Here is a 25487-nt window from a genome sequence, read left to right as displayed (position 1 = left end):
TAAAGCTTTAATGACGAAACAGCTTCATGACTGGACAAAGTTTATTTATGATGTGTGTTTCATGTTTGAGCATGGCGCCTTCAGTTCCACTAATCTTATTTCTGCCACTGAATAAAAATACAAAATGTGCCTTTTCCCCACAGTTTTAAGACACCTGACCTGAACACGTCAACTCAGAACTCAGAGAAAGACGTCAGAATTGTGCTTGTTTTAACCCTTAACTTATTGTTTCAATTGCCCCACCCGCTCTCCCTTTCTTTCCTATTCTTTCTGTGTTGTCTGTCCTGTGCCAGACTGTCATCTAATGTACCCCTGTGTAGTTGTGCTCTAGTTTTGTGCTACACAGTTCAGTGTAGCCTTGTCTTGCTTTTCCTGAGTATTTTCGCCTACGAGGTAGTTTTGTTTTATGTTTGTTTAATGTTTTGAGTCCTCAGCTCATATTTACTCAAAACCTACAATAGGCCTATATTACACTTTATTCTTGATCATACAGTTGCTACATTAAATAGGAAATAAAGTATCAAATAGTAAGTATATCTATAGCAGAATGCTGCATCTAATCCACTTCATTTGTTATAAAGCACACAAACACAGCTGAACATAGCTCAAGACTCAAGAGGTTAATTACTCATTTATGTTTAACCTAATTTATATGTGGTATTGATAAAAGATAATAATCAAAGATTGTGTGTGGACATGTTGGCAGAATTTAGCTATTGAAAATGTAACATTTTAACTCAATGCTCAAATAAACAAACAAATGCAGTATACAGTGTACAGTACATTATTATGCGCCGCATATAGGCATGATACAATCATAATACAGTTCTGTCATTAACAAGCAGTTGTCTCAAATTGCTTCTTAAAACTACTGTTTGACTGTGATAAATTTTGTTTGGTATTTATATTTATTTAGGCAAAAATACTTCAGGGAAACTGATTTCACACATCCTCTAAAAATCACCAAATCACTAGCTGATTATAAGACAGTGAGCAAATATGACTCAGACGAATGATATTAGTTCTGAAAGTGTCTAAACACTTTCTGAGCCACTGTTCAGAGAATAATTTGATGTTCTCAAATAAAACAAGTCTTAATTAAACATAAATACAAATAAATACATTATTAGTCAACTGAAAATCATAATTTTGATGGCATAATCTTTACAATAATAACTTTACAAGTAAAGTGTTCCTTCATTTTCATTGTTTCAGAAACTTCTGGTCTCGGACCCCATATATCAAAGGACTCAGTAATCTTGGCATAATATTTGTGATTAGATAATTTAAGAAAGTGATCTTTGTTCTGTGAACAGGAAAAAAAGGAGCGAGAAACATATCCAAAACAGGGGTGATATAGGAAAGCATACATAGAAGTAACTGGACACCATGCAATAGTATTGTTTTCTGAGCCTTATTTGCTGAACCCTTTGAAACAGACTTTCTGGCAGTGAAAAGGACTCTGCAGTAAGTATAGATGAGAATTATCCACACCAGTGACATATAAATGACTTGTGAAGCAGTGGTGCGATCCTTGTGGGCTTTGGAAGGGAACAGACTGAATGGATAGCAAAGTACAAGAGAACTGAAAAAAGATATGGGCTGGATTAAGAGTAGAATAATGATATCTGCCAGAGAAGGTATAGTTCCTATAACCCACAGCAAACATATAAAAATGTAGGTCCTTTGTGGTGTGCAAATCTGAGCGTGATGCAGTGGTTTACAGATAGCAATGAAACGCTCTATTGACATACCAGCCAGATTCAATGGAGTGATCATAAAGGTGGTTGAACCAAGCACCACCAATACACAACACAATGAAGAATTCACAAGTGGTGAAACGTAGGTCAACACATATAAAGTCACTGATAGGCATATATAGACCATGTCATTGATTACCAGGTGAATGTATAAAATGTATCTGGAGTCTCTTGAAAACATTGGATTGGAGAAGAAAGTCACCACTAGCATTCCGTTAATGAAGTTAATGATAAGACCGAGAGATACGATCACAAGGTTTTTGGCAAGAGCTTCTTCATAATTATCCACAATCCAGACCGTGGAGTTCATTTTCCAGTTCTTTACAAGCAAGGCTCTGGAATGGAAAGAGGAGAGAGTGGTTAAAAAAAAAAGAATCACCTACTACAGTCTTAACTTAGCCTATTCATTTGAGAAGTCTTATAGATTTACCTTAAGCAGAAGAACCAATTTTGGATGGTGGGCAGTCTGAAGCTCACATGAGTTTAAATCAGTAGAGTTTTACTGTATGTTATTTATGATTGGTGGAAAGGGCAGAGATCATGAATATTAAATGAGTCTATTCAAACGTTTGAAATGCAAATACTGCACTGTCTGCATTGCCACAAGAGGCCTTATTGCATCATTAAAGGATTAGTTCACTTCAAGAATGAATATTTCCTGAGTATTTACTCACCCTCATGTCATCCAAGATGTTTATGTCTTTATTTCTTCAATCACAAAGAAATTAAGGTTTCTAACAAAAATATTCCAGGATTTTCAAACTTCAACGGCGGCAAATGGGTTGTAGGTCCAAATTGCAGTTTCAATGCAGCTCAAAAGGGCTCCACATGATCCCAGCCAAGGAATAAGGGTCTTATCTAGCGAAACGATCTGTCATTTTATCGTTAATCGAGGAATGAGAGAAGACTTTCATTTCTCAGCTGGGATCATGTTGGCCGCCATTGAAGTCCACTATATGGAGAAAAATCCTGGAATGTTCTCCTCAAAAACCTCAATTTCTTTTCGACTGAAGAAAGAAAGACATGAACATGTGGGTGAGTAAATTATTAGGACATTTTATTCTGAAAGTAAACTAATCCTAATCATGGACATAACTTGTACTGTCAGTTTTGACTGCACAATTATGGTCATAATCAGATCTAGTGAATAAGCATATTGTATTAATAACCTTATATTTCAATAATAATTAGGGATTGTAAAGGTGTTGTGCAGAATCAAATGCATGATGCAGGAGAATCAAACAAACAGTCTTTAATAATAAGTCCAACAGGAGATGGGGCAAATGCAACACAACCACAGAAACAAGAACAAACAATACTGGACCAGGAACTGACTAACACTAAACCTGCTGAAGAAATCCAGCATAAACCAGCATGAATTCCATGCTAGTCCAGGCTTGTTTATGCTGGTTATAGTTGTAGGTTGTAGTTGTGCTATCTGCTCATCTCTTCTCTTTCTTCATGTTCTTGTTGGTCCTCTTATCTTTAGTGATTCTGCTTGGTAACTGCAAGTGTCATCAGTAATTGTCAATCCTGTAAAGTGAATCTAGTTATTTCAATGCAACACTGCTTCAGTGTTACTTTTACTCTATTACTCTATGGAGTAAAAAAATAATAATAATAATTGCTGTGCCACTAAACATGTAACCTGCATCATATATTATATATATTTTTTTAAATAATTTATTTAAAAAAAATTTATAATTACTATTAAGATAACTGTTTTATTTAACCTTGAACACTCACTAAGAAACATATGATATAAAATGTGTACATGTGATTTGTTGTGGTTATGCTGGGATAATACCAGCACCAAAAAGATCCACCAGCACTCCAAGCTGGTCTCAGCATGCGAAACATACCTTTTGATGAAGACCAGCAAACCAGCAACCAGCATCTCAAGCTGGTAACCAGCAAACCAGCATCCCATACAGGGCCCAGCATGCAAAACACACCATATTCTGGTAACCAGCAATGCTGGATTTTTTCAGGAGCAAAGGGCTTAAATAGACAGGGGATGATTAACTGTTAGGAGGTCACCTTAAGCGGGACTAGAACCCAGGTCTCTGGTGTAGAAGGTGTGATGTGTTTCCTACTGATATAGATATAGGTATAGAAACCCAAGAGCAGAAGAGTCATGAGTAAGGAGACTTGAGTCTTCCAAACAAAAAATCTTTACTCGAGAAACCAAGGTTGCAAAGTACAAATAAATTAGGATAGCCGAGCTTCCATAAAACAAAGAAATGAAAATAGACACAAGGGTCAAAAAAGGTACAATAAGGTACAGACTTCACTGGGAGCTGGTAACTGGAGGACATAGGCTCAAGACTGAACACAATAGCAGAGAATTAACACCCTTATAAAGGATGAAACACAGGTGAAGGGAATCAGGACTAACGAGGAGAGTACTAAGCAAGATTAAGTACGATATTGCCCTCTGCAGGCCTGAAGAGAGCAGGACTCGGGGGGGTAAACATGCCATCTGGAGGCCTGAAGGGAGCATAACCAAGAAGCCTTAAGGAAGGCATCCCCTGCAGGCTGGGAGCGGAACAGCAGTGGAGAGATGAGATCTTTACAGGAGCCCCTCCCCTAGGAACGGCCCTTGACGTTCTTCTGACAGTTTCCTTGGGCTCTGCAAAACTCCAAGGTGAGAGTCTAAAATATCTCATGCAGGAACCCAGGACCACTCCTCTGGGCCAAAGCCCTCCCAATCCACAAGATACTGAACCCTGCCACGGACCCGTCGAGAATCCAACAGCCTTCGAACTGTGTAAGCTGGCTGGCCATCAATGATGCAAGGTACTGGTGGGGGTTTCTTAGCTGGAGACAGAGTAGAACAAACAACAGGTTTTAAATGGGAAACATGAAAAGTAGGATGAATCTTCATAGACCTGGGCAAGAGGAGTCGATAAGCAACTGGATTGATCTATTTGAGGATCTTGAAAGGACCAATAGGCCAGTGCGAGCCAGGGCTTAAAACGGGCCGGGCGGGGCTAATAGCCTCAGGCAAGTAGCACCGAGGCCAGAATAGCACAGCGTTTCCACCGTCAGGCCTGAAGCTCCGCTGCACGTCACTAAAACCCGCCCTTTACACGCCTCTCAGGAACAACGTCATGCAACCCCATCTTTTCACCAACAAAGAGAAGTTATCAGAAAACTAAGAAATAAGTCACTGGAACTAGCATGATCACAAAACGAACATGATAACAGCTGCCTTTTGTTTGCATCAATTTATCAGGACTCAAAATTAATCACACAGAAATGTATTTCTATTTTATTTATTTATTTTTAACGCTTATGAAAATAGCCTGCTTAGTCAGTTGAGTCTGTTTCTGTTTATTTGTAGCCACAGTAGCCTATATAGGCTACGTCACATTTAGAATGAACAACAATAACTCTAATTTTATAAAAGCTCCCGAACAAAAATCATTATTTTATTTTGATGACATGCTACGCGGAGCTAAACTCTCGAGACGAGACTTATGACAGATAAAATATGTTACTATATAAATACACAATTGTGATAGAGAATAAGAAGCTGATGTCTGATTTCTCCAAGTGGTTGCATTTACCATGTTTATTATGGTAACGTTAATGTTTAGAGTGCATAGTCTTTTACATCGCTTATAAATATTTCTGCCTTTTATGGTGATTATAATCCACATCGGATCGATTTATTTCAAACACTCTCTGCTGACTGAAAGTGAGTTTTGAGCTCAGCTTATTTTTAAAAGTTTTTAATGTTGATGTTATAGCTGTTATCTTTCTGAAATGAACGGCGCTGACACTCTCCAGACGCGAAGAAACTCCACCTTTGTTCATAACCACTCCTCTAGCCCCAGCTGGCCCGCTTTGGCCCAAGGTTTTCGTCGGGCCAAAAAACCCTGGCCGCTGGCCCCGAGGAAGCCCCGACGAGGCACGATCAAGCCCCGGAAGTGACAGTGGAAACGCGACTGGCCCTGACATGCACTAGCACGCCCGCTTTAAGCCCGACAGTGGAAACGCGGCTAATGTATCGACGGGCAAGCTTGCGGGATTCCACTCGCAAAGAAAGGTCTCTGGTTGGGAGCCATACTCTTTGTCCCAGGTGAAGCATGGGTCCTGATCTCCGGTGACGGTTTGCCTGCCTCCGCTGTTGTCAGACAGCCCTCAATAAGGCAACACGATCTCTTTGCCAGGAACGTCGACATCGTTGGAACAGCTTTGTGGCAGCTGGAACATCGACCTCTAGCTCCTGTCCAGGAAATCGGGGGGGGCATACCGACACTCAAAAGGGGACATGCCTATGGAGGAATGGTAAAGGGTGTTATGTGCAAATTCAGCCCAAATTAAATGGGAGCTTAAGGTCTTTTCAATCTCTTGATTTACCCTCTCAGTTTGGCCATTTGACTGGGGATGGAAACCGGAGGACAGGCTGATGGAGGATCCAATGAGTCTGCCAAATGCCTTCCAGAACTGGGAAGTAAACTGTGGGCCCCGATCAGAAACCATATCCTGTGGAAAACCGTGGATCCTGAACACATGCCTCATCAATAGTTCCACAGTTTGGCTGGCTGTAGGGAGCTTGGGCAAAGGAAGGAGGTGACAAGCTTTTGAGAATCTGTCTACGACTACTAGGATTACCATATTTCCTTGAGACTGAGGCAAGCCTGTGATGAAGTCCATGGAAATGTGAGACCAGGGGCGTCTTGGAATGGGCAGCGGATGCAGCAGGCCATGAGGGTGGGTCCATGGCTCTTTGTTCTGGCCACAGACCAAACAAGCGGCAAAAAATTCTCGGACGTCCTTCTGTAGTCTAGGACACCAGAACTTCCTTTGGATGAGCTTGCATGTTTTCGTAGTCCCAGGGTGTCAAGAAGGGAGAGAAGCATGAGCCCACTGTAAAACCTCAGAACATAGAGTGTTAGGAACAAAGAGGCGCCCTGGGGGGCCCTTACCTGGACCTGGCTGCTTTAGTTGTGCCCTCTTAACAGCCGTTTCAACATCCCATTGAATTGGAGCTACCATCTTAGAAGTGGGCAGAATGGGTTCTGGACAAGACTCCACTTCTGGCGGCTCAAACTGCCTTGAATTTGCATCTGGCTTAAGATTTTTAGAACCTGGGCGATAGGAGAGAGTAAAGTTAAACCGGTTGAAAAAGAGGCCCCAAAGGGCTTGTCAGGCATTCAGTCTCTTAGCCTCCTGGACGTAAGTCAGATTCTTGTGGTCCATCCAGATTAGCAATGGGTGTTTGGGCCCCTCCAGCCAGTGCCTCCACTCCTCCAAGGCCATCTTAACAGCCAGCAACTCCCAGTTTCCAATATCATAATTCCTCTGCGTTGGTGTAAGCTGACGAGAAAAGAAAGCACATGGGTTAAGCTTGTTATTGCTCTTACTTCTCTGTTACAAGACAGCTCCTACTCCCACGTCTGAGGCATCTACCTCCAGCACAAACGGCAGCTCTGAATCAGGGAGGTTTAGGATTGGGGCAGACATAAAGAGTCTCTTTAACTTGTTGAAGGCTTGATCTGCTCTGCAGGTCCACACAAATGGCTTAGCTGACTTCCTGGCCATTGCAGAAAGAGGCTCGGCAACAGAACTGAAGTTTCTTATGAATCTTCTATAAAAATTGGAAAAGCCCAGAAAGCGCTGTACCTGTTTTATTGAAGTTGGTCGAGGCCAGTCCAAGACTGCTTGTATCTTGCCAGGATCCATCTGAAGGCTGCCCTTTGATACCCTGAAACCAAGGAAGGAAACTTCTGGAACATGAAACTCACTTTTTTCCAACTTCAAGTCTATGTTTCAGTAGCTGGGATAGGACCTGCCGGACATGCTGAACATGCTCTGGGTAATTGCGAAAGAATATCAAAATGTCATCCAGATAAACAAACACAAATTAATCTAACATTTCTCGGAGAACATCATTAATCAAGGCTTGGAAGACGGCTGGGGCATTGACTAGGCCAAATGGCATTACCTGGTATTCGTAATTGCGTTTCGCAGATCAAGTTTAGTGAAGATGGTGGCCCCTTGCAGGATCTCAAAAGCAGTGGTCATAAGAGGGAGAGGGTATCGGTTCTTGTTGTTAATCCGGTTTAAACCTCGATAGTCTATACAGGGTCGGAGACCCCCATCCTTCTTTTCCACAAAAAAACCCCACCCCAGCAGGTGAGGTGGATGGATGTATGAGTCCATTGTCTAAGGCTTCTTTAAGGTACTTGTCCATAGCCAATCTCTCAGGGCCGGAGAGGGAGTAGAGCCTTCCACGTGGTGGGCAAGTTCCAGGGACCAATTCGATAGTGCAGTCATAAGATCTATGAGGTGGTAATTTGGCAACTTGAGCTTTACTAAAGACTTTCTGGAGGTCCGCATACTCCTGGGGAACTCGGGATAACTCGGGACAATGAACTAGGGACTTGGTAGTGACAGACTCCATCTCGGGAATGGCCAAGACTTCAGTGGATTGGGTCTCAGAAAAAGAGGCAGATCTCCACCTGGAGATGTCAACTGAGGGTCTTTGAAAAGTCTCTAAAAGCTTGGAAGAATGACAGAAGGTATTGTCAGAAACATGGCAGTTCATTCCCCAGGTTCTAACAACCCCCCGGGACCAATCAATATGTGGATTGTGTAGAGTCAGCCAGGGGAAGCCGAGGATTAGAGGAAGTTTAGGAGAATGAATTAGAAAAAACTGTATCTGCTCCTGGTGTTGCCCTATCTATAGCTGGAGAGGTGGAGTACATTGACTGACTTTTCCTGTACCCAGAGGACTGCCATCAACTGCTGTGATATTTAGGGATTTCTGGAGGGTAACTGGCTGAACATCAATTCTCTTGGCCATTTCATAGTCCATAAAACTCCCCGCAGCCCCAGAGTCAACAAAGGCAAGCGCTTGATGACGATGATTGCCCTGAGCGATGGTAGCTGGAATTGTAAAACCTGAGGTCGCTGAGCAGGGGATGGTTTCTATTCTCGCCCTGGCCCCCCTCCTCCTGGACGAGAGGAGACTTTTCCCGACAACTCAGGACAGGTAAAGCGAAAGTGAGCTTGCCACAATAGAAACAGCATCTCTCTCTCATCCGTCGGTTGCGCTCCACTTGGGAAATTCTGGTTCCACCCAGTTGCATGGGCTCCTCAGGGGTACTGAGAGATGGAGGCATCTTAACAGGGCATGCAGATTTGAGAAATCTAACCTCCTGCTGTCACTCCTACTGACGTTCCCTGAGGCAATGGTCTATGCGGATAGCCACTTCAATGAGGGACTCAAGGTCCGGTGCTGAGTCTTGGAAAGCTAACTCATCCTTGATCTCAGGTGATAAGGCATGGTGAAAGGTAGCCCTTAAGGCTCGTTGATCCCACTCACTCTCTGTGGCAAGAGTGCGAAACTCTATAGCAAACTCTGCTACACTCCGAGAACCTTGAGAGAGGTGGAGAAGACGGCGATCCACATCCCCCCTACCGGCTGGATGGAGGCAAACTCTTTTCATCTCAGAAATGAAGTTATGGCAGTTGGTTGTAAGTGGAGTCCTCTGATCCCACAAAGCAGAGGCCCAGTCTAAAGCCTTGCCCGTTAGAAGGGTAATGATGGAAGCCACCTTACTACCCTCGGTAGGAAAGCTGCTGGGCTGAAGCTGGAAGGCAAGGGTGCACTGGGTAATGAAACCTCTGCATTTCTCGGGACTACCATCAAACCTCTCTGGTGCTGGTAACTTGGGCTCTGGCGGAACAGCCAATGTGGTTCTGTTAGAAAGCTCAGAAGGAGGTTGGGGTTCTTGGGAAAAGGAGGCTAGAGATTGTAGATTTAAAAGATGAAGGATCTCTGACAGAGCCTGGTCATGCCGCTGTATGGTTACTGCTTGATCCGAGAGGGCTGCCAAAATACAGTCCACATTAGAAGGTGGGTCCACACTTCTGCTGGGTTCTCTTCCATGGTTCAGTCTTGCTGTTAGGAGGTCACCTTAAGCAGGACTAGAACCCAGGTCTCTGGTGTAGAAGGTGTGATGTGTTTCCTACTGAGCCAACTTCCAGGTATAGAAACCCAAGAGCAGAAGAGTCATGAGTCAGGAGACTTGAGCCTTCCAAACTAAAAATCTTTACTCGAGAAACCAAGGTTGCAAAGTACAAATAAACTAGGATAGCCGAGCTTCCATAAAACAGAGAAATGAAAATAGACACAAGGGTCAAAAAAGGTACAATAAGGTACAGACTTAACTGAGAGCTGGTAACTGGAGTACATAGGCTCAAGACTGAACACAATAGCAGAGAACGAGCACCCTTATAAAGGATAAAACACAGGTGAAGGGAATCAGGAATAACGAGGAGAGTACTAAGCAAGATTAAGTACGATATTGCCCTCTGCAGGGGTGGAGAGCACTGGGCTTGGGATAAACATGCCATCTGGAGGCCTGAAGGGAGCATAACCAAGAAGCCTTAAGGAAGGCATCCCCTGCAGGCCGGGAGTGGAACAACAGTGCAGAGATGAGATCTTTACATTAACTATAACAAAACAGGTGTGAATTAATCAGAAACCACTGAAACCACTTTGGGGGGTCAGTGTTCAGCCAGACAAGAGTCCCACAGTGAAGGAGTCATGGTGACGACAGCATGGGGATGACCGAGGGAGTCGTTGAAAGTGAAGAACCAAGTGGAGTCAAGGAGACAGAGGCATTTAAATAATAAAATCATGTTATTATTGTTTTCTTTGCGCACAAAAAGTATTGTTACTCGTTTGTAAAATCATGGTTGAACCCCTGATGTCACATATGGACTATTTTACTGATTTCCTTGCTACATTTCTGTATCCTCGATTTCTATTCAGAATAAGATATTCTCAGATTTCATCAGAAATATCTTAATTTGTGTTCTGAATAAGGTTTGGAACAACATGAGGGTGAGTAATTAATGACAGAAATTTTGGTTGAACTAACCTTTTAAAGGAGCACACTCGAGCAGGAGGAGACCTACTGTATAAGGTAATTCCATTTTTAGAGTACTGGTATTTATATGGTTAAATGGTGTTGTTTAATGTGCAGGATCAAGTGTATAAGGCAGGAGAATCCAACAAACAGGTTTTAATAATAAATTTAACAGGAGACAACAGGAGCAAATGCAACACAACCACAGAAACAAGAACAAATGATACCAAACCAGGAAGTGAATAAAACTGAAAGCTTAAATAGACAGGTGATGACTAATTGAAACAGAACAGGTTTGAACTAAACAGAAACCATGGAAACTAACAAGTGGAAGAAAAATGGGAACAATTTCCTGGCTCTTGTGATACCTTCATGTGGAGAGGGGTCATTATGGACAACATGGTCATCAGGGGTTAACAAGGGCACTCTCTCGATCTTCAGCTATGTAGCCCTATACACAGCATTACATTTTTCAGCAATTTTAGCTATAGTAGCTCTTCTGTATGATCAGACCAAACAGGCTAGCCTTCGCTCCACACATGCATATACGTATGAGCCTTCGGCCCATGACCCTGATGCCATTTTGCTGGTTGTCCTTCACTGCACTAGCTTTAGTAGGTACTAATTGCTACATACTGGGGCCAGTTGCATAATCATAGCCACTATGTTAAGATTGTGTCATAAGAACTAGTTTGACCAATAGCAGTTAGCCAAGGGGTAACCAGTCTTACTTTTTAATTCAAATTAGACCAGTCTACCTTTTTGTTACTTATTTTAAAAGTTATGACCAGTCTTGATGAAAAAAATTAGATGACTAACTTTTTGAGACTAGTCTAAGCAGTTTGTGCAACCGGCCCCTAGGAACACCCCACAACACTTGGAGATGTTCTCACTCAGTCTTCTAGCCATCATTGTTTGGCTCTTGTCAAAGTCACTTTCATGCTTCTAACACATGAAATTCAAGAAATACAAAATTCTGTCACGAAACTCTGGATGCATGCCAATAGGTTCTAACACAATCTGATATAAACACAACATTATTTACATGGTGCAGTTGATTGGTTTCTTTTCGCATCAGCAGCCAATGAGCTTGCAGTTCACCATTCAAATACTTGTCTAGTGCTTGCTGTAGCAGTGCGCTTCAGAAACCCTCCACCTTCCCCAGCTCCACCTGTATAGATCTGTTATGTGGTGATTTAATGGATGTTATATATGCAGGGTTATTTAATCTACACTGAAAAAATTATAAACACAACACTTTTGTTTTTGCCCCCATTTTTCATGAGCTGAACTCAAAGATCTAAGACCTAATACATTTACAAAAAACACAAAATTCCCACAAATATCAAACACAAATCACAAAAAATCCTAAATATTTATCACTTATCCACTTCCCATATAACGACACAATCCATCCACCTCACAGCTGTGGCATATCAAGATGCTGATTAGACAGCATGATAATTGCACAGGTATGCCTTAGGCTGGCCACAATAAAAGGCCACTCTAAAATGTGAAGTTTTATCACACAGCACAATGCCACAGATGTCGCAAGTTTTGAGGGAGCGTGCAATTGGCATGCTGACTGCAGGAATGTCCACTAGAGCTGTTGCCCGTGAATTGAATGTTCATTTCTCTACCATAAGCTGTCTCCAAAGACGTTTCAGAGAATTTGGCAGTACATCCAACCGGCCTCACAACAGTAGACCACATGTAACCACACCAGCCCAGAACTTCCACATCCAGCATCTTCACCTCTAAGATCATCTGAGACCAGCCACCCGGACAGCTGCTGCAACAATCGGTTTGCATAACCAAAGAATTTCTGCACAAACTGTCAGAAACCGTCTCAGGGAAGCTCATCTGCATGCTCGTCATCCTCATCGGGGTCTCGACCTGACTGCAGTTCATCGTCGTAACCGACTTGAGTGGGCAAATGCTCACATTCGATGGTGTCTGGCACTTTGGAGAGGTGTTCTCTTCACGGATGAATCCCGTGTATGGCATCGTGTGGGTGAGCGTTTTGCTGATGTCAGCGTTGCACGGTGGCGGTGGAATGGTATGGGCAGGCATATGTTATGGACAACGAACACAGGTGCATTTTATTGATGCTGGAAGCTGCACAGAGATACCATGAAGAGATCAGGAGGCCCATTGTTGTGCCATTCATCCACGACCTTCACCTCATGTTGCAGCATGATAATGTACGGCCCCATGTTGCAAGGATCTGTACACAATTCCTGGAAGCTGAAAACATCCCAGTTCTTGCATGGCCAGCATACTCACCAGACATGTCACCCATTGAGCATGTTTGGGATGCTCTGCTCTGGTATACGACAGTGTGTTCCAGTTCCTGCCAATATTCAACAACTTCGCAAAGCCATTGAAGAGGAGTGGACTAACATTTCACAGGCCACAATCAACAACCTGATCAACTCTATGCAAAGGAGATGTGTTGCACTGCGTGAGGCAAATGATGGTCACACCAGATACTGACTGGTTTTCAGACCCCCCAATACAGTAAAACTGCACATTTTATAGTGGCCTTTTATTGTGGCCAGCCTAAGGCACACCTGTGCAATAATCATGCTATCTAATCAGCATCTTGATATGCCACACCTGTGAGGTGGATGGATTATCTCGGCAAAGGAGAAGTGCTCACTAACACAGACTTAGACAGATTTGTGAGCAATATTTGAGAGAAATAGGCCTATTGTGTACATAGAAAAAGTCTTAGATCTTTGAGTTCAGCTCATGAAAAATGGGGGCAAAAACAAAAGTGTTGCATTTATAATTTTGTTCAGTGTATGTTATGTGTGCAGCAGCAGTATTTCTTACATGCTCACAGCAGCATGTCTGTGGATGTACTGGCAGTAGAGCAAGCCTCGGGGTTACTTGCTCTTCTGCAGCAGCAGCAGCAGCAGCAGTGTAGCAGATCTATTCTGCCAAGATCAAATACATTAACACTGCCATGTATATTACCATGCAAAACTCTCGGAAATTTGTCATGATAGAACTGACTGTTAACTGTTAACAGATGCCATTGCCATTGATGCCATTGATTTTAATGCTGTAACTGATCATTGTACATCCAATAACTAACAGAAGAAATGCCATCTCATTTAGTTATATGTGGGAAAGAAATGTGTAAAAATGAAAAAAGTGCAGACAATGTTTTCTCTTTTATGATTGTTTGTTTTTCATTTTGTCTGTATAATAAAAATTGGGGTAAAAAAAAAAAAAAACTAACAGAAGAAATGCCACTAGTGACAAGTGACCATGTGTGGGCACTTAATTTATTGCGTCGATCGCATGACAAACTGATTAAAGACTCTGGAGGTAAATTTGTTATTTATATTTATACTAATTTACAAAGTACAATAAAATTAAAAACTAAAAGTCAAGAATTTACAGTGTAATTTAATTTAAAATAATAATCATAAAACTACTACTTTATCACCAACATTAATATTTTTCTCTAATTGTTCATCTTAAAATTATAGTTTGGTTATAAAAATATTTTAATTGAAATATTTAATAAAAAAGCCTACTGTTCAACATAAAGACACAAATATGTTTGCTGTTTTGAATACATAATAGGCCGATATCATTTTTATAATTTATATGATTAACAACACCTGCATGAACTAGAGGGTAAATGATTTCATACATTCACTAAAAATCATCAAAAGACCAGCTGATTAATAGACACTGATAATAGATCAGTGAAGTTAGTTTTAGTAAAGGGCATTCATCATTTGTTTGTACTGAAAATTCATAAATGTTCAGGTTTGAAGTGTGATACGGATACGTGTCAGCAGGTACAAATGCGATTAACATATAACTAAGAAATTTAAACAATGTCCTACAAAGTGTTTTGGGCCACTCTAGAGAGTTTCTGTTCTCACTGATGATCTCAAATAAAACAAACCTCATAAATAAATATAAATGCAAATAAATAAATAAATCAAATTCTAATTTCTAATATTTCTAAATAAATGTAGAAAAAAATCAGAATTTTGATGGCACAATCTTTACAATGATAATTTTACAAGCAAAGAATTCCTATATTTGTTTCAGAAACCTCTAGTCTCTGACCCCATATATCAAAGGACTCAGTAATCTTGGCATAATATTTGTGATTAGATAATTAAAGAAAGTGATCTTTGTTCTGTGAACAGGAAAAAAAGGAGAGAGAAACATATCCATAACAGGGGTGATATAGGAAAGCATACAAAGAAGTAACTGGACACCATGCAACAATATCGTACTCCGAGCCTTATTTGCTGAACCTTTTGAGATGGACTTTCTGGCAGCGAACAGGACTCTGCAATAAGTATAAATGAGAATTTATACAGATGACTTGTGAAGCAGTGGTGCGATCCTTGTGCTGTTTTGTCGGGAACAAACTAAATGTGTAGCAAAGCACAGTAGACCTGAAGAGAGATATGGGCTGGACAGAGAGTAGATTAATGATATCTGCCAGAGAAGGCATAGCTCCTACAACCCAAATCAAACATATAAAGATGTGGGTTCTTTCATGTGTGCAAATCTGGGCATGATGCAGGTGGTTTACAGATAGCAATTAAACGCTCTATTGCCATACCAGCCAGACTCAGTGGAGTGATCATAAAGGTGGCTGTACCAAGAAAAACCAATGTGTAACACAATGATCCATTTACAAGTTGTGGAAGCATAGGTCAACACATATAAAGTCACTGATAGGCATATCATGAGCATGTCATTGATTACCAGGTGAATGTATAAAATGTATCTGGAGTCTCTTGAAAACATTGGATTGGAGAAGAAAGTCACCACTCCATTAATGAAGTTAATGACAAGACCGAGAAAACAATCACAATGTTTTTGGCAAGAGCTTCTTCATAACTATCCACAACCCAGACCGTCGAGTTCATTTTCCAGTTCTTTATGACCAAGGGTCTGGAAGAGAATGAGGAGAGAGGGGTTAAATAGTGACCTAGTCTAAACTAATCAAGCATATTCCTTTTGAGAAATCATGTAGATAGACTTACCTTGAGCAGAAGAACCAGCTCTGGATTGTGCGTTTCAGTCTAAAGCTCACATGAGTTTTATTTCGTAGAGTGCTATTGTAAGTGCTCATGTGTTATTTATGATTTGTGGAAAGGGCAGAGATTATGAATATTAAATATGATGGTCATTGCCCTTGGGTCGCTTAATTAGCCTCTTCAAACTGTTGCTGTTAACTTCATAACAGTGCATTATTTATATATTTTTTAATATAGTACATAAGGGGAAAACAAGTATCGAGCTGAATACAAATCTACTGTGCTATTTATTGAATAGCAATGCCAGAATCACAGGTTTTCTGAAAAAACTCACATCCTTTAACAACACACAGAACATGAGATAAAACTGACGGAAATTAGCAGGCCACAAACTTGTTTCACACAAAATGAAATTGCACTTGATTACAATGTAAAATGTGCCAGAGGAATATTCATAATGCAATGTTAGTAAATGAATAACACAGGAGGCATTATAGCCTCATTAGAATGGACACAACTGTCAGTTTTGTTTTGTGTTCAGCATTATGTTTAGCATTGCAGTGCTGCTAAACTGACCTACTGTAAGTTTAAGTTCAAAACTACAGTATTAATAATCAAAGGTTCAGAACTCAAAATAATGCAGATGGGTTCAAAGGGGCATCGTTAGCATTATATTAGGTTTAACTATTTACTTTTTGGATGTTTATTATTAAGGTAAGACTATATGATTGTTATTGCAATATTGGTTTTTATATCAACACAAGTTCTTTTTTGCTGCTGTGCTCATCTTCAACCTACTATAATGTTAAAAGTGCATTGATAAAACCTATTTAAATAAGATTTGTATTCATTGCTAACTGCAAAATTAAGTGACACTCAACTCAACAGCACTTTGAAATGGTAATGTAATTTGAACTTGGACTTGTCAATAACACCCAATAACCCAATAACGGGGTCAGTATAACTTGTCTAGATGTAAGAGTTATCTGCTGTTTAATTGTTTACATCTGAAGCCGATCAAATCCAACACTTTGCACTGAATCAGAAAACAGGAGTGGTAAAAATCCTTAAATATTAAAAAATGTAATTAAATTAAAATCTTAAAATGTATACTTAAAAAACATATGAACCAAAAACTAGGACTAGAGATAGCCTATATTTAAGTAAATCAAATGAATTAGATCACCTACTGGGAAATGTAAATGCAACAAATGAAATACAAAGCTATCTGGCCCTATAACCATACTGTTTGTGGTGACAAATGCAAAAGGGAGAGTGACCTTGGCAATGTTTTTAAAAAGAGTGTTGTCTACCCTTTATTTGGCACCAGTATTTCGTTTTTTTGATAATTGCATTTGCTCTTCAAGCATGATTTTAATTTTACTTTGTATAACATATCTTTGCACTGTTTACACTGTACACAGCTTAGCTGAAAAAAAAACAAATGTAGAGGAATTTTGAGATTGCTGGGGCGGTGTAAAGTTTATTATGGTCCGTCTGTTCATAATACAGTGTTTACTGCAGGTTTGAATGTAAACACTTACAATTCCTTATTTTCACGACGTGCCATTTTAACACATGGAGTCATTATGTTATTTTAAATCATGAAAATCATTTAATGATTAGTTTTTCACAATAATAATTGTTTAAAAAATGTTGACAACTAAAAAACACTGTTAATTTAAGGCATAACAATGTTGCAGTACATTTGATTAAATTGAACATTTAAATCAGTTTTGCAAAACATTTATCCAGTACATGAAGAATTATGCATGCTTTATGTTACATAGCCATTAGTGATGTGTTTTTAGAAACATCTAATGTGTTGACCTTGTTTCTCATTGATTGGTTGATTCTACTTTTACAATGAATATTCTGCATGAAAAAAGCCCCTTCATGTGTTTGTAAAAAAGTTTATCACGAACGCCATAAATCAGGGGAGTAAGCAGTCGTGGTACTATATTTGTTAAAAGATAATTTAAAAAGGTTAGTCTTGCCCGATCAACTGGTATAAGTGGGACAAACATCTTGTCTATGATAGCAGTAATGTAGGACAACATACAGAGCAGAAGCTGTGCTCCATGTAACAGGATGGTGCTTTGGGCCTTTTTTGCTGAGGTTTTATCAGCGGAGGCCCTTCTTGCTGCAACTAGCACTTGACAATATGTGAATACAAGAATTACCCACACAACGGATGAGTACAGGCCATTCATAAATCTGGTCTGTATTTCATGATATTGTGTGGAATACAGAATGGATGTACTACAAGAAGCAGCTGTTGTAAAAACAGAAAAAGGACGAACAATTGAAAGGAGAATCAGGTCAGCCAGCCCAGGTAAAACTCCAACACCCCAAATCAGAGAGATGAGGATGTAGGTCCTGTGCACTGTGCAGATCTGATGGTGATGCAGTGGTTTGCAGATGGCAATGTAACGCTCAACAGCCATACCGGCCAAAGTCAGAGGAGTGTTCTTATGAGTAGTTGCAGTTATTATTAGAAGTGTAGCACAGAATGGGAGAGGTACATTTTGCCATGCATAAGCCATCACATTAAGACTTACACTGAAAAATACCATGAGCATATCATTGATAACCAAGTGAATATATAATATGTATCGTGGGTCATTGTAGAAAACTGAACTCCTGAAAAATGTCCATACAAACATTCCATTTATGGACATAATTATGATCCCAAGAAGAACAATGATAAAATTCTTTGCAAAAGCATCTGCATATTTTTCTTGTACACTGAAAAGAAACATTGTAGAGTTCATCGTCCTTGTGCGCTGGTGTAAAATTCTCTGATTATTATAAGTGATAATCCTTTCCTTGGGAAAAAAGTCTGTTGTTGTTGTTTTCTTCCTTCCAGTGATCTTGATGACTGTCAAAAGTACATGAAGCTTGAATATGATCTTCTTTATCCTGAAGATTTTTCACATTTTTCATCTCCTGCAGAAAATAAAAAGGAGAAACATTTAACAAGTTAACAATTATAAGTTATAATGAATATACTGTAAATAAAAAAAATTAAATAAAGACATTGTTGAAAGAGTGAACTTACCTCTTCTGTTTACTTAGTAAATAATTTGACTCCAGATGGGAACAGACCAGTTTATATACTCAAATGAGGTGTAAATGAGGGGAGAAAAAAGACCACAAAAGAGAGAGGGAGGGAGGATGGAGGGAGAGAGAGAGAGGGGGTTTAATTACAGTATATTGCTCTTCTGGTGTAAATACATACACACAACACACACACACACACACATTTTTGCATGTACATACTTAAAATATAAGAGCTATATAATATACTGTAATTAAACTCTCTTTTCCCCTCCATCCCTTTTCCATGTCATATAGACAGATAGATAGATAGATAGATAGATAGATAGATAGATAGATAGATAGATAGATAGATAGATAGATAGATAGATAGATAGAGGAATCTCACTGGAAAAACATGCCTGTGGGAGCATTTCTGCAAAATTATATTACATTGCTTCTTGCGCATTTTGCAACACTTGCGGCATCAGTAAGTGGCACTAAAAGCACCTGCAGTTTTTTATGAAATAGATAAACATGTATCTGGCAACATTTTCTTATGCTGGTTGCAGCCAATTTGGCAACTAAAGTTTTATATACTGGCAATTTGTAACTTTTACTAGCCAAAATAAAACAAAATCAGAAAGAAGCCATGCTGTCAAAATCACTGCTTAGATTTCAGTACATTGCTTATGAAATCTGATTTTTAATCACTGAATGGCTTTCAGTTTGTATGGCAGTCAATAATGAAATGAAACAAAATTCTTTGGCTTATCTTTTACAACAGCATTCATTTCTTGTAATTTAGAAATATAGCTCACTCCTAAATGAAAGTAGTCTACTAAACACATTAAAGCATAAAGCATGTTTCCTCCAGCCTTGGTTGAAGTCACATTTATGTACAAATACATATATTTATACATACTGTAACATCTGTTTTGAGTTTGAGTTTTGTGTGAATTATTGTTAGTTTTGAACCAGTTCAGCTTCCTGTTTTTGTCCTACACTCTTTGGAGAGCACTTCATATATGGAACCCCTAAATGGTTCTATATAGAACACTTTAGGGGTTCCCATCATGGGATCATTCTTTGATTACATTTTTGTTCTATTTTAATTAAATTTTAACACTTAAACAGCTCATACAGCTATTTGATCACTAAAAAATAAAATAACACTAAGCATAACACATCAAGGGGTTGTGTGATCAGTTAAGACACTTTTATTAGCATTTACAATAACAAGCAATATACAACACAGCAATTCACAGTGCAAACACTTACCGGGATTAACATAAATCCATTTTTCTTTATCTAGTCATACTTTTTATTATTTTTACCTCTCTAGAATAGCACTCTCCATTTTAGAAATATTGTTTTTCAACCCCCTTCACCTTATCACCCATCCAACATGTCAGTCACAAATATACGTTGATTGCTAGAATCCACAAAAAAAAAAAAAAAACAAAAAAAAAAAAACAATTGAATGTTAACTTGCACAAATAAATAAATTGAAAATTAACTTGAAAAAATAATTAAAAATAAATACATAAGTAAAATGAGAATGTGAAAAGTTTGTCATCAAATAGTATATTAATAACAGTCTTATTCTGCATCTCACCACCAGGTCATTACCCTTTACCTTAAATAAATGTCAAGTATTTACTCCACATTCTCCTATAAACCAAGTAGTCTAACTTTTTTGTATACTGTTGTTTTTAAATGTATAAGCATTAAATGTTAATTTTACATTCAGATAAGCATTTAAACAATAAAAAATGACAATTTCACCACTGGGAAGGGCTAAATAGTGCTGATTGAAATGAAACGAGTGATGGCTTTTGGATGCTCCATAGTACTAATTAAAAAGTAGACAGCAAACAGATACTTCTGGCATCTCTGTGTTATTGGTCAGTGACAAATCCATTTTGATGCTTACTCTCCGATTGACATCCTAAGATGGGGATACAAGTTAGAGAAATATTTATTAGACCTATGGAGAGTACAGTACAACAGGAAAAAGAAAGGAATCTCTCACAATTAAATCAAATCTTAAAACTACTTGAATTAGGTGAATTTTGTGTTGTGTTGTAGCAAGTTGGTCATGTTTCCTCTGACTTCCACTTTTCAGCACGCTGATAAGGTGGTGGTAAAACTTTAAAAGTGCTTTCTGATAGAGGAACATCTACAATAACCAAATACAGTGTGTTTAGAATAATATATAATTACTTCAGCAAAACAAATAATTTACTATACTATAACTGCAAACACCAAATACTCACAGTTATCCCCAGAAAAAAATGGAAACATCTCCATCATCTTCTCTCGTTGTTATTCTTGGTTTGAATTCATGTTTATAATGGCTGTCTGACGGTGATTTGACCGAAACTTTGTTTCATCTTTTCCTATAGGTCCAATCTACAGGGCAATATATATGAACTCTCGCCAGCATTATTGATTAATTTACAACAGTTTTTATCAAGATACTTTAGGGATTCATGTTAAAGTTCAGTAAAGGATTCAGGGGTTAGTCGTGGCCTAATGGTTAGAGAGTTTAACTCCTAAGGTTGTGGGTTTGAGTCTCGGGCTGGCAATACCACGACTGAGGTGCCCTTGAGCAAGGGTGTGTGTGTGTCCAGGTGTGTGTTCTCGGTGTGTGTGTGTTCACTGCTCTGTGTGTGCACTTTGGATGGGTTAAATGCAGAGCGTGAATTCTGAGTATGGGCCACCTTTCTTCTTTTAGCTTCTTGAAATAAAGTTGTAACATTAGGCTAACTAAAAACTTACTAGGGTTAAGGTAAAAGTAATTGAAGCTGAAATTTTCTCACTTACCATTGTAATCGTCGTTCTCCCGAGCTCTGAGCGCACTGTGAACCATTCAAGTTTAAACAGCGGCGCTCGCGTGCTTATTTCTGATCACTCTCGCGACAGGCGCGCGACTGAAATGCGGCGCTGTGCATACGGGACAAAACTGATCAGCGCATAGATACACGTTCAAGTTGTTTGCCGTTTATGTCAAAGATCATTGTGTGCATCTGTTTGGAGGGATAAGTTATAAGAGCCTTTTAGAATCTAAATGAAACACTGAAACTTCATACTCCATACGATGCGAGCATGGTGCTCGTCAATAAAAGAGCTGTATGGCATCTTACATGACATGATAACTAACTTACAAGCATGTAAGTGTGCTGATTAAATAGCCTGTGTAGGCCTACCTATTAATAAATAGATGCCCAGATTGCTATACACTGCTAGTACACATGTATTTCTACCTGATCAGTTTGTTGGTATAAATTAATAGGCTGATTCAGTGATAGACTTAATAAACCAATTAATTTAGATGTTAGGCCTTTTTTCAGTGTACAGGATCATGTGGCAATTATTTTCTATTAAACTTGACAGTACAGACGTACATTTTAAGTTTATTTTCTTCTGAATAAAGGTGTGTCAAAGTAAAATTGAAATAAAAACAAATATAATGTAGTATAATATTTTTAAATAGCCTAATGTGTAAAAATACATAAAACATTGTTTAGCCCAAATACCCTTTTATGCCAAAAAGGGTTCTTTCTCCTTATATAGAACCTTTTTGGCATAAAGGGTTCTTTGGAGTTGAGTAAAGAACCCTAGGGTTCTATAAAGAACCCCAAATAACCTTTTTTTCTAAGAGTGTACTGTTACAATACTTTTTGATTTGCCCTCAGGTTTCACACCTGTGTCTAGTTATATTGTTTAGTCCTTAGTTTTTCTCTATGTATACATAGCACTCCTCATTTTTGGACTGAGCTTATCTTTACAAAGTGCTTATGTAATCTGAGATTCGGAGATGTGTTATTTTTGTGTTTGTTTGTTTCCATTTAAGATAAGCTGTTTGCATTTAGATCCAGCCTTTATTTTCATTTCGACCTCAACAATTGCTGACATGTACACTGTACATGTAAAAATATTTGTCCTCAATAATTATGAATGTAATTGAATGGACAAAGAGTGGTGCAGCAGGATTTTGAACAGCCTCTAGAGTTGTAGATGGACAACGCTGAGAGATGCTGAGTGGTGCAAGCAGACATGCCGCTTCTTGTCCATTGTGCAACACTATTCACCCTTTCTTTCACTAATGTCAGAGGCTCCTAGTTGGAGGACATAATTTATGAATCATAACCCATCAAATTAGCTAGTGAGTGGATATGCGTTACATGCCACGGGTGACTATCACCTGCATTTAGTGGTTTGGCAGGTGTTCATTTTAAACCCTGGCTGGTTGTTATATGTATTGCAGCATGTCACAAATGAAATGTCTGGTGAGTGGCATTAAAAAGGTTAGTGTTAACATTAGCAAACAAACACATTTGCTGAAACAATGATGCCGTTTTAGCTTGCTTTTACAAAGTCTTATTTATTATCATTTATGATTCACGCAACTTGTACATGTCACAAGTGCAATTTACCAAGTGAGCTACCAAATACATTTACTACATCAGAAAATCCATACGTATGAAGCTGTTAATGAGATGCAATTGTCAGTGTATTCGTTTACAAATCTCACTTTGATCAAAGTCTTTATTGATCAAATCTGCCCCTGTAATCACAATTTGTGTGAAGAAATAATAATGTGTTTTAATGTCACAAGTGGTCATTTCAGCTGGAAACGGCAACAAATATTTGTAGGAATGTACAAAAATGTACATAGAGGCATAATTTTCAAGTGTTGCATTTATTAGTATCTGTGTTCCCTGACAATTAGTGGCAACATAGGCTCATTGGAAATGCGCCTCTACCTACTTTTTCTGCAAAACTCCAAAAACGTACTTATACATACGATTCCATATGAAACTGGCATTGCTAATGACACACTCCAGTTCAGCTACAGGTTTTATGCCACAGGCAAAAGTTCCACATTTGCATCAAGTGTTGTAATTCATTAATTAAGTGGAGATTTTTCAGAAATGTGTTATGACTGCACAAAAAAAATATGTAAGCACTGATGAAGAAAACTAATAATCAAGAAATTATTTAACATGTCTGTTTTCTGCAGGGTTAATCAATATAAAAATATAGAGCAAAATTTTTGTAAGTATTTTTGCTCATTGTTTGGATGGTTCAACCTTTACAACAGGCAATTTACATGAATAAAATCCCTTCAGGTGATTATAAAAATGTTTATCCCGAACACCATAAATCAAGGGGGTGAGCAATCGTGGCACAATGTTTGTTAGAAGGTAATTGAAAAAACTGATTCTCTTCTGCTGATCAGTCACAAGTGGAAGAAAAATTTTGTCTAACACAGGAGTAATGTAGGACAACATACAGAGCAGAAGCTGTGCTCCATGTAACAGGATGGTGCTTTGGGCCTTTTTTGCTGAGGTTTTATCAGCGGAGGCCCTTCTTGCTGCAACTAGCACTTGACAATATGTGAATACAAGAATCAACCACACAACAGATGTATAAAGCCCAAGTGTAATTTTGCTGAGTTCTTCATGGTACGGTGTGTTATAAAGAGTTGCTGAACTACAGAGAGCAACTGTTTTAAAGACAGATAAGGGACGAACAATTACAATGACAATCAAGTCGTTCAATCCAGGTATGACTCCTACACCCCAAATCAGAGAGATGAGGATGTATGTCCTGCGCACTGTGCAGATCTGATGGTGATGCAGTGGTTTGCAGATGGCAATGTAACGCTCAACGGCCATACTGGCCAAAGTCAGAGGAGTGTTCTTATGAGCAGTTGCAGCTACTATTAGCAGGGTGAAACAGAATGGGAACGGTACATTTTGCCATGCAAAACTCATCACAAAAAGAGTTACAGATAAACAAACCATGAGCATATCATTGATAACCAAGTGAATATATAGTATGTATCTTGGATCATTGTAGAAAATTGAACTCCTAAAGAATATGTATACAAACACTCCATTGATGGAGACAATTATGACCGCGAGAAAAACGATGGTAAAATTTTTTGCAAAAGAATCTGCATATCTTTCTTGTAGATTATAGAGTTGCACAGAAGAGTTCATTGTGCTTGTGCACGGATGTGAAATTCTTTGCGTTTTCTTTGGAAGAATGACTTTTGAATGTATTTGTTGTCTGTAGTTGCTTTCCTTCCAAAGATCTTGATGGCTGATCAGCTTGATCAAGCTGAAACACAAATCTTCTTTATCCTTAAGATTTTTCCATTTATTTAATCTGATATGGAAATTAAAAGGAGAAACATTTAGCATGTTAATAAGCATATGCTATGAGGAATATAAAAACAAAATGAAAGATGTTGTTGAAAGAGTGAACTTACCTTTTCAGTTTGATTAGTAAATGTTTTGGTACAACTGAGTAGTTTATATGCTCATCTGAGATGTAAATGAGGGAGGAGAAAAAAGAGCATGAGAGAGAAAGAAAGAAAGGGAGGGAGGGAGGGAGGGAGGGAAAGAGAGAGTTTGGGCACTCTAAAATGCATTGACCTAAATTACATTAGCTTTATTTTAAAGGGGTCATATGACGTTTTTTAAAAAGAACATTATGTTGTGTATTTGGTTTAATGCAATGTGTTTATGTGGTTTAAGGTTCAAAAAACACATTATTTTTCCACATACTATACATTATTGTTGCTCTTCTATGCCCCGCCTTTCTGAAACGTGTCGATTTTTACAAAGCTCATCGTTCTGAAAAGCGAGGTGTATGCTGATTGGCCAGCTATCCAGTGCATTGTGATTGGCTGAATACCTCAAGCTTGTGACGGAAATGTTACCCCCTTAACATACTGTCATGCCATGTGTTCC

At 38.9% G+C, this 25487-nt stretch overlaps 3 protein-coding genes and 1 pseudogene across 3 annotated transcripts; all 4 read right to left on the bottom strand.

Annotated features, from left to right (window-relative positions):
* Positions 1-1203: 1203 nt before the first annotated feature.
* On the bottom strand, positions 1204-2203 carry LOC109052263 (odorant receptor 131-2-like). The gene has a single exon (XM_042725193.1). It carries the CDS (start codon positions 2068-2070, stop codon positions 1204-1206), a length of 867 nt encoding a protein of 288 aa, XP_042581127.1. The 5' UTR covers positions 2071-2203.
* A 12534-nt stretch (positions 2204-14737) lies between these two features.
* On the bottom strand, positions 14738-15567 carry LOC109052262 (annotated as a pseudogene).
* Positions 15568-17516: 1949 nt separating this feature from the next.
* LOC109052261 (odorant receptor 131-2-like) lies at positions 17517-18614 on the bottom strand. The gene has a single exon (XM_042725192.1). The coding sequence runs from the start codon at positions 18450-18452 to the stop codon at positions 17517-17519; it is 936 nt and encodes a 311-aa protein (XP_042581126.1). The 5' UTR covers positions 18453-18614.
* Positions 18615-23030: 4416 nt separating this feature from the next.
* Positions 23031-25274, bottom strand: LOC109052259 (odorant receptor 131-2-like). The gene has a single exon (XM_042725190.1). The coding sequence runs from the start codon at positions 24945-24947 to the stop codon at positions 23796-23798; it is 1152 nt and encodes a 383-aa protein (XP_042581124.1). The 5' UTR covers positions 24948-25274; the 3' UTR covers positions 23031-23795.
* Positions 25275-25487: the final 213 nt, after the last annotated feature.

Source organism: Cyprinus carpio, chromosome B6 (genome assembly GCF_018340385.1).
Source record: "Cyprinus carpio isolate SPL01 chromosome B6, ASM1834038v1, whole genome shotgun sequence".
Taxonomy (NCBI): domain Eukaryota; kingdom Metazoa; phylum Chordata; class Actinopteri; order Cypriniformes; family Cyprinidae; genus Cyprinus; species Cyprinus carpio.
Note: the sequence above shows the minus strand (reverse complement) of the source record. Positions and strands in the feature narration are given on the sequence as shown.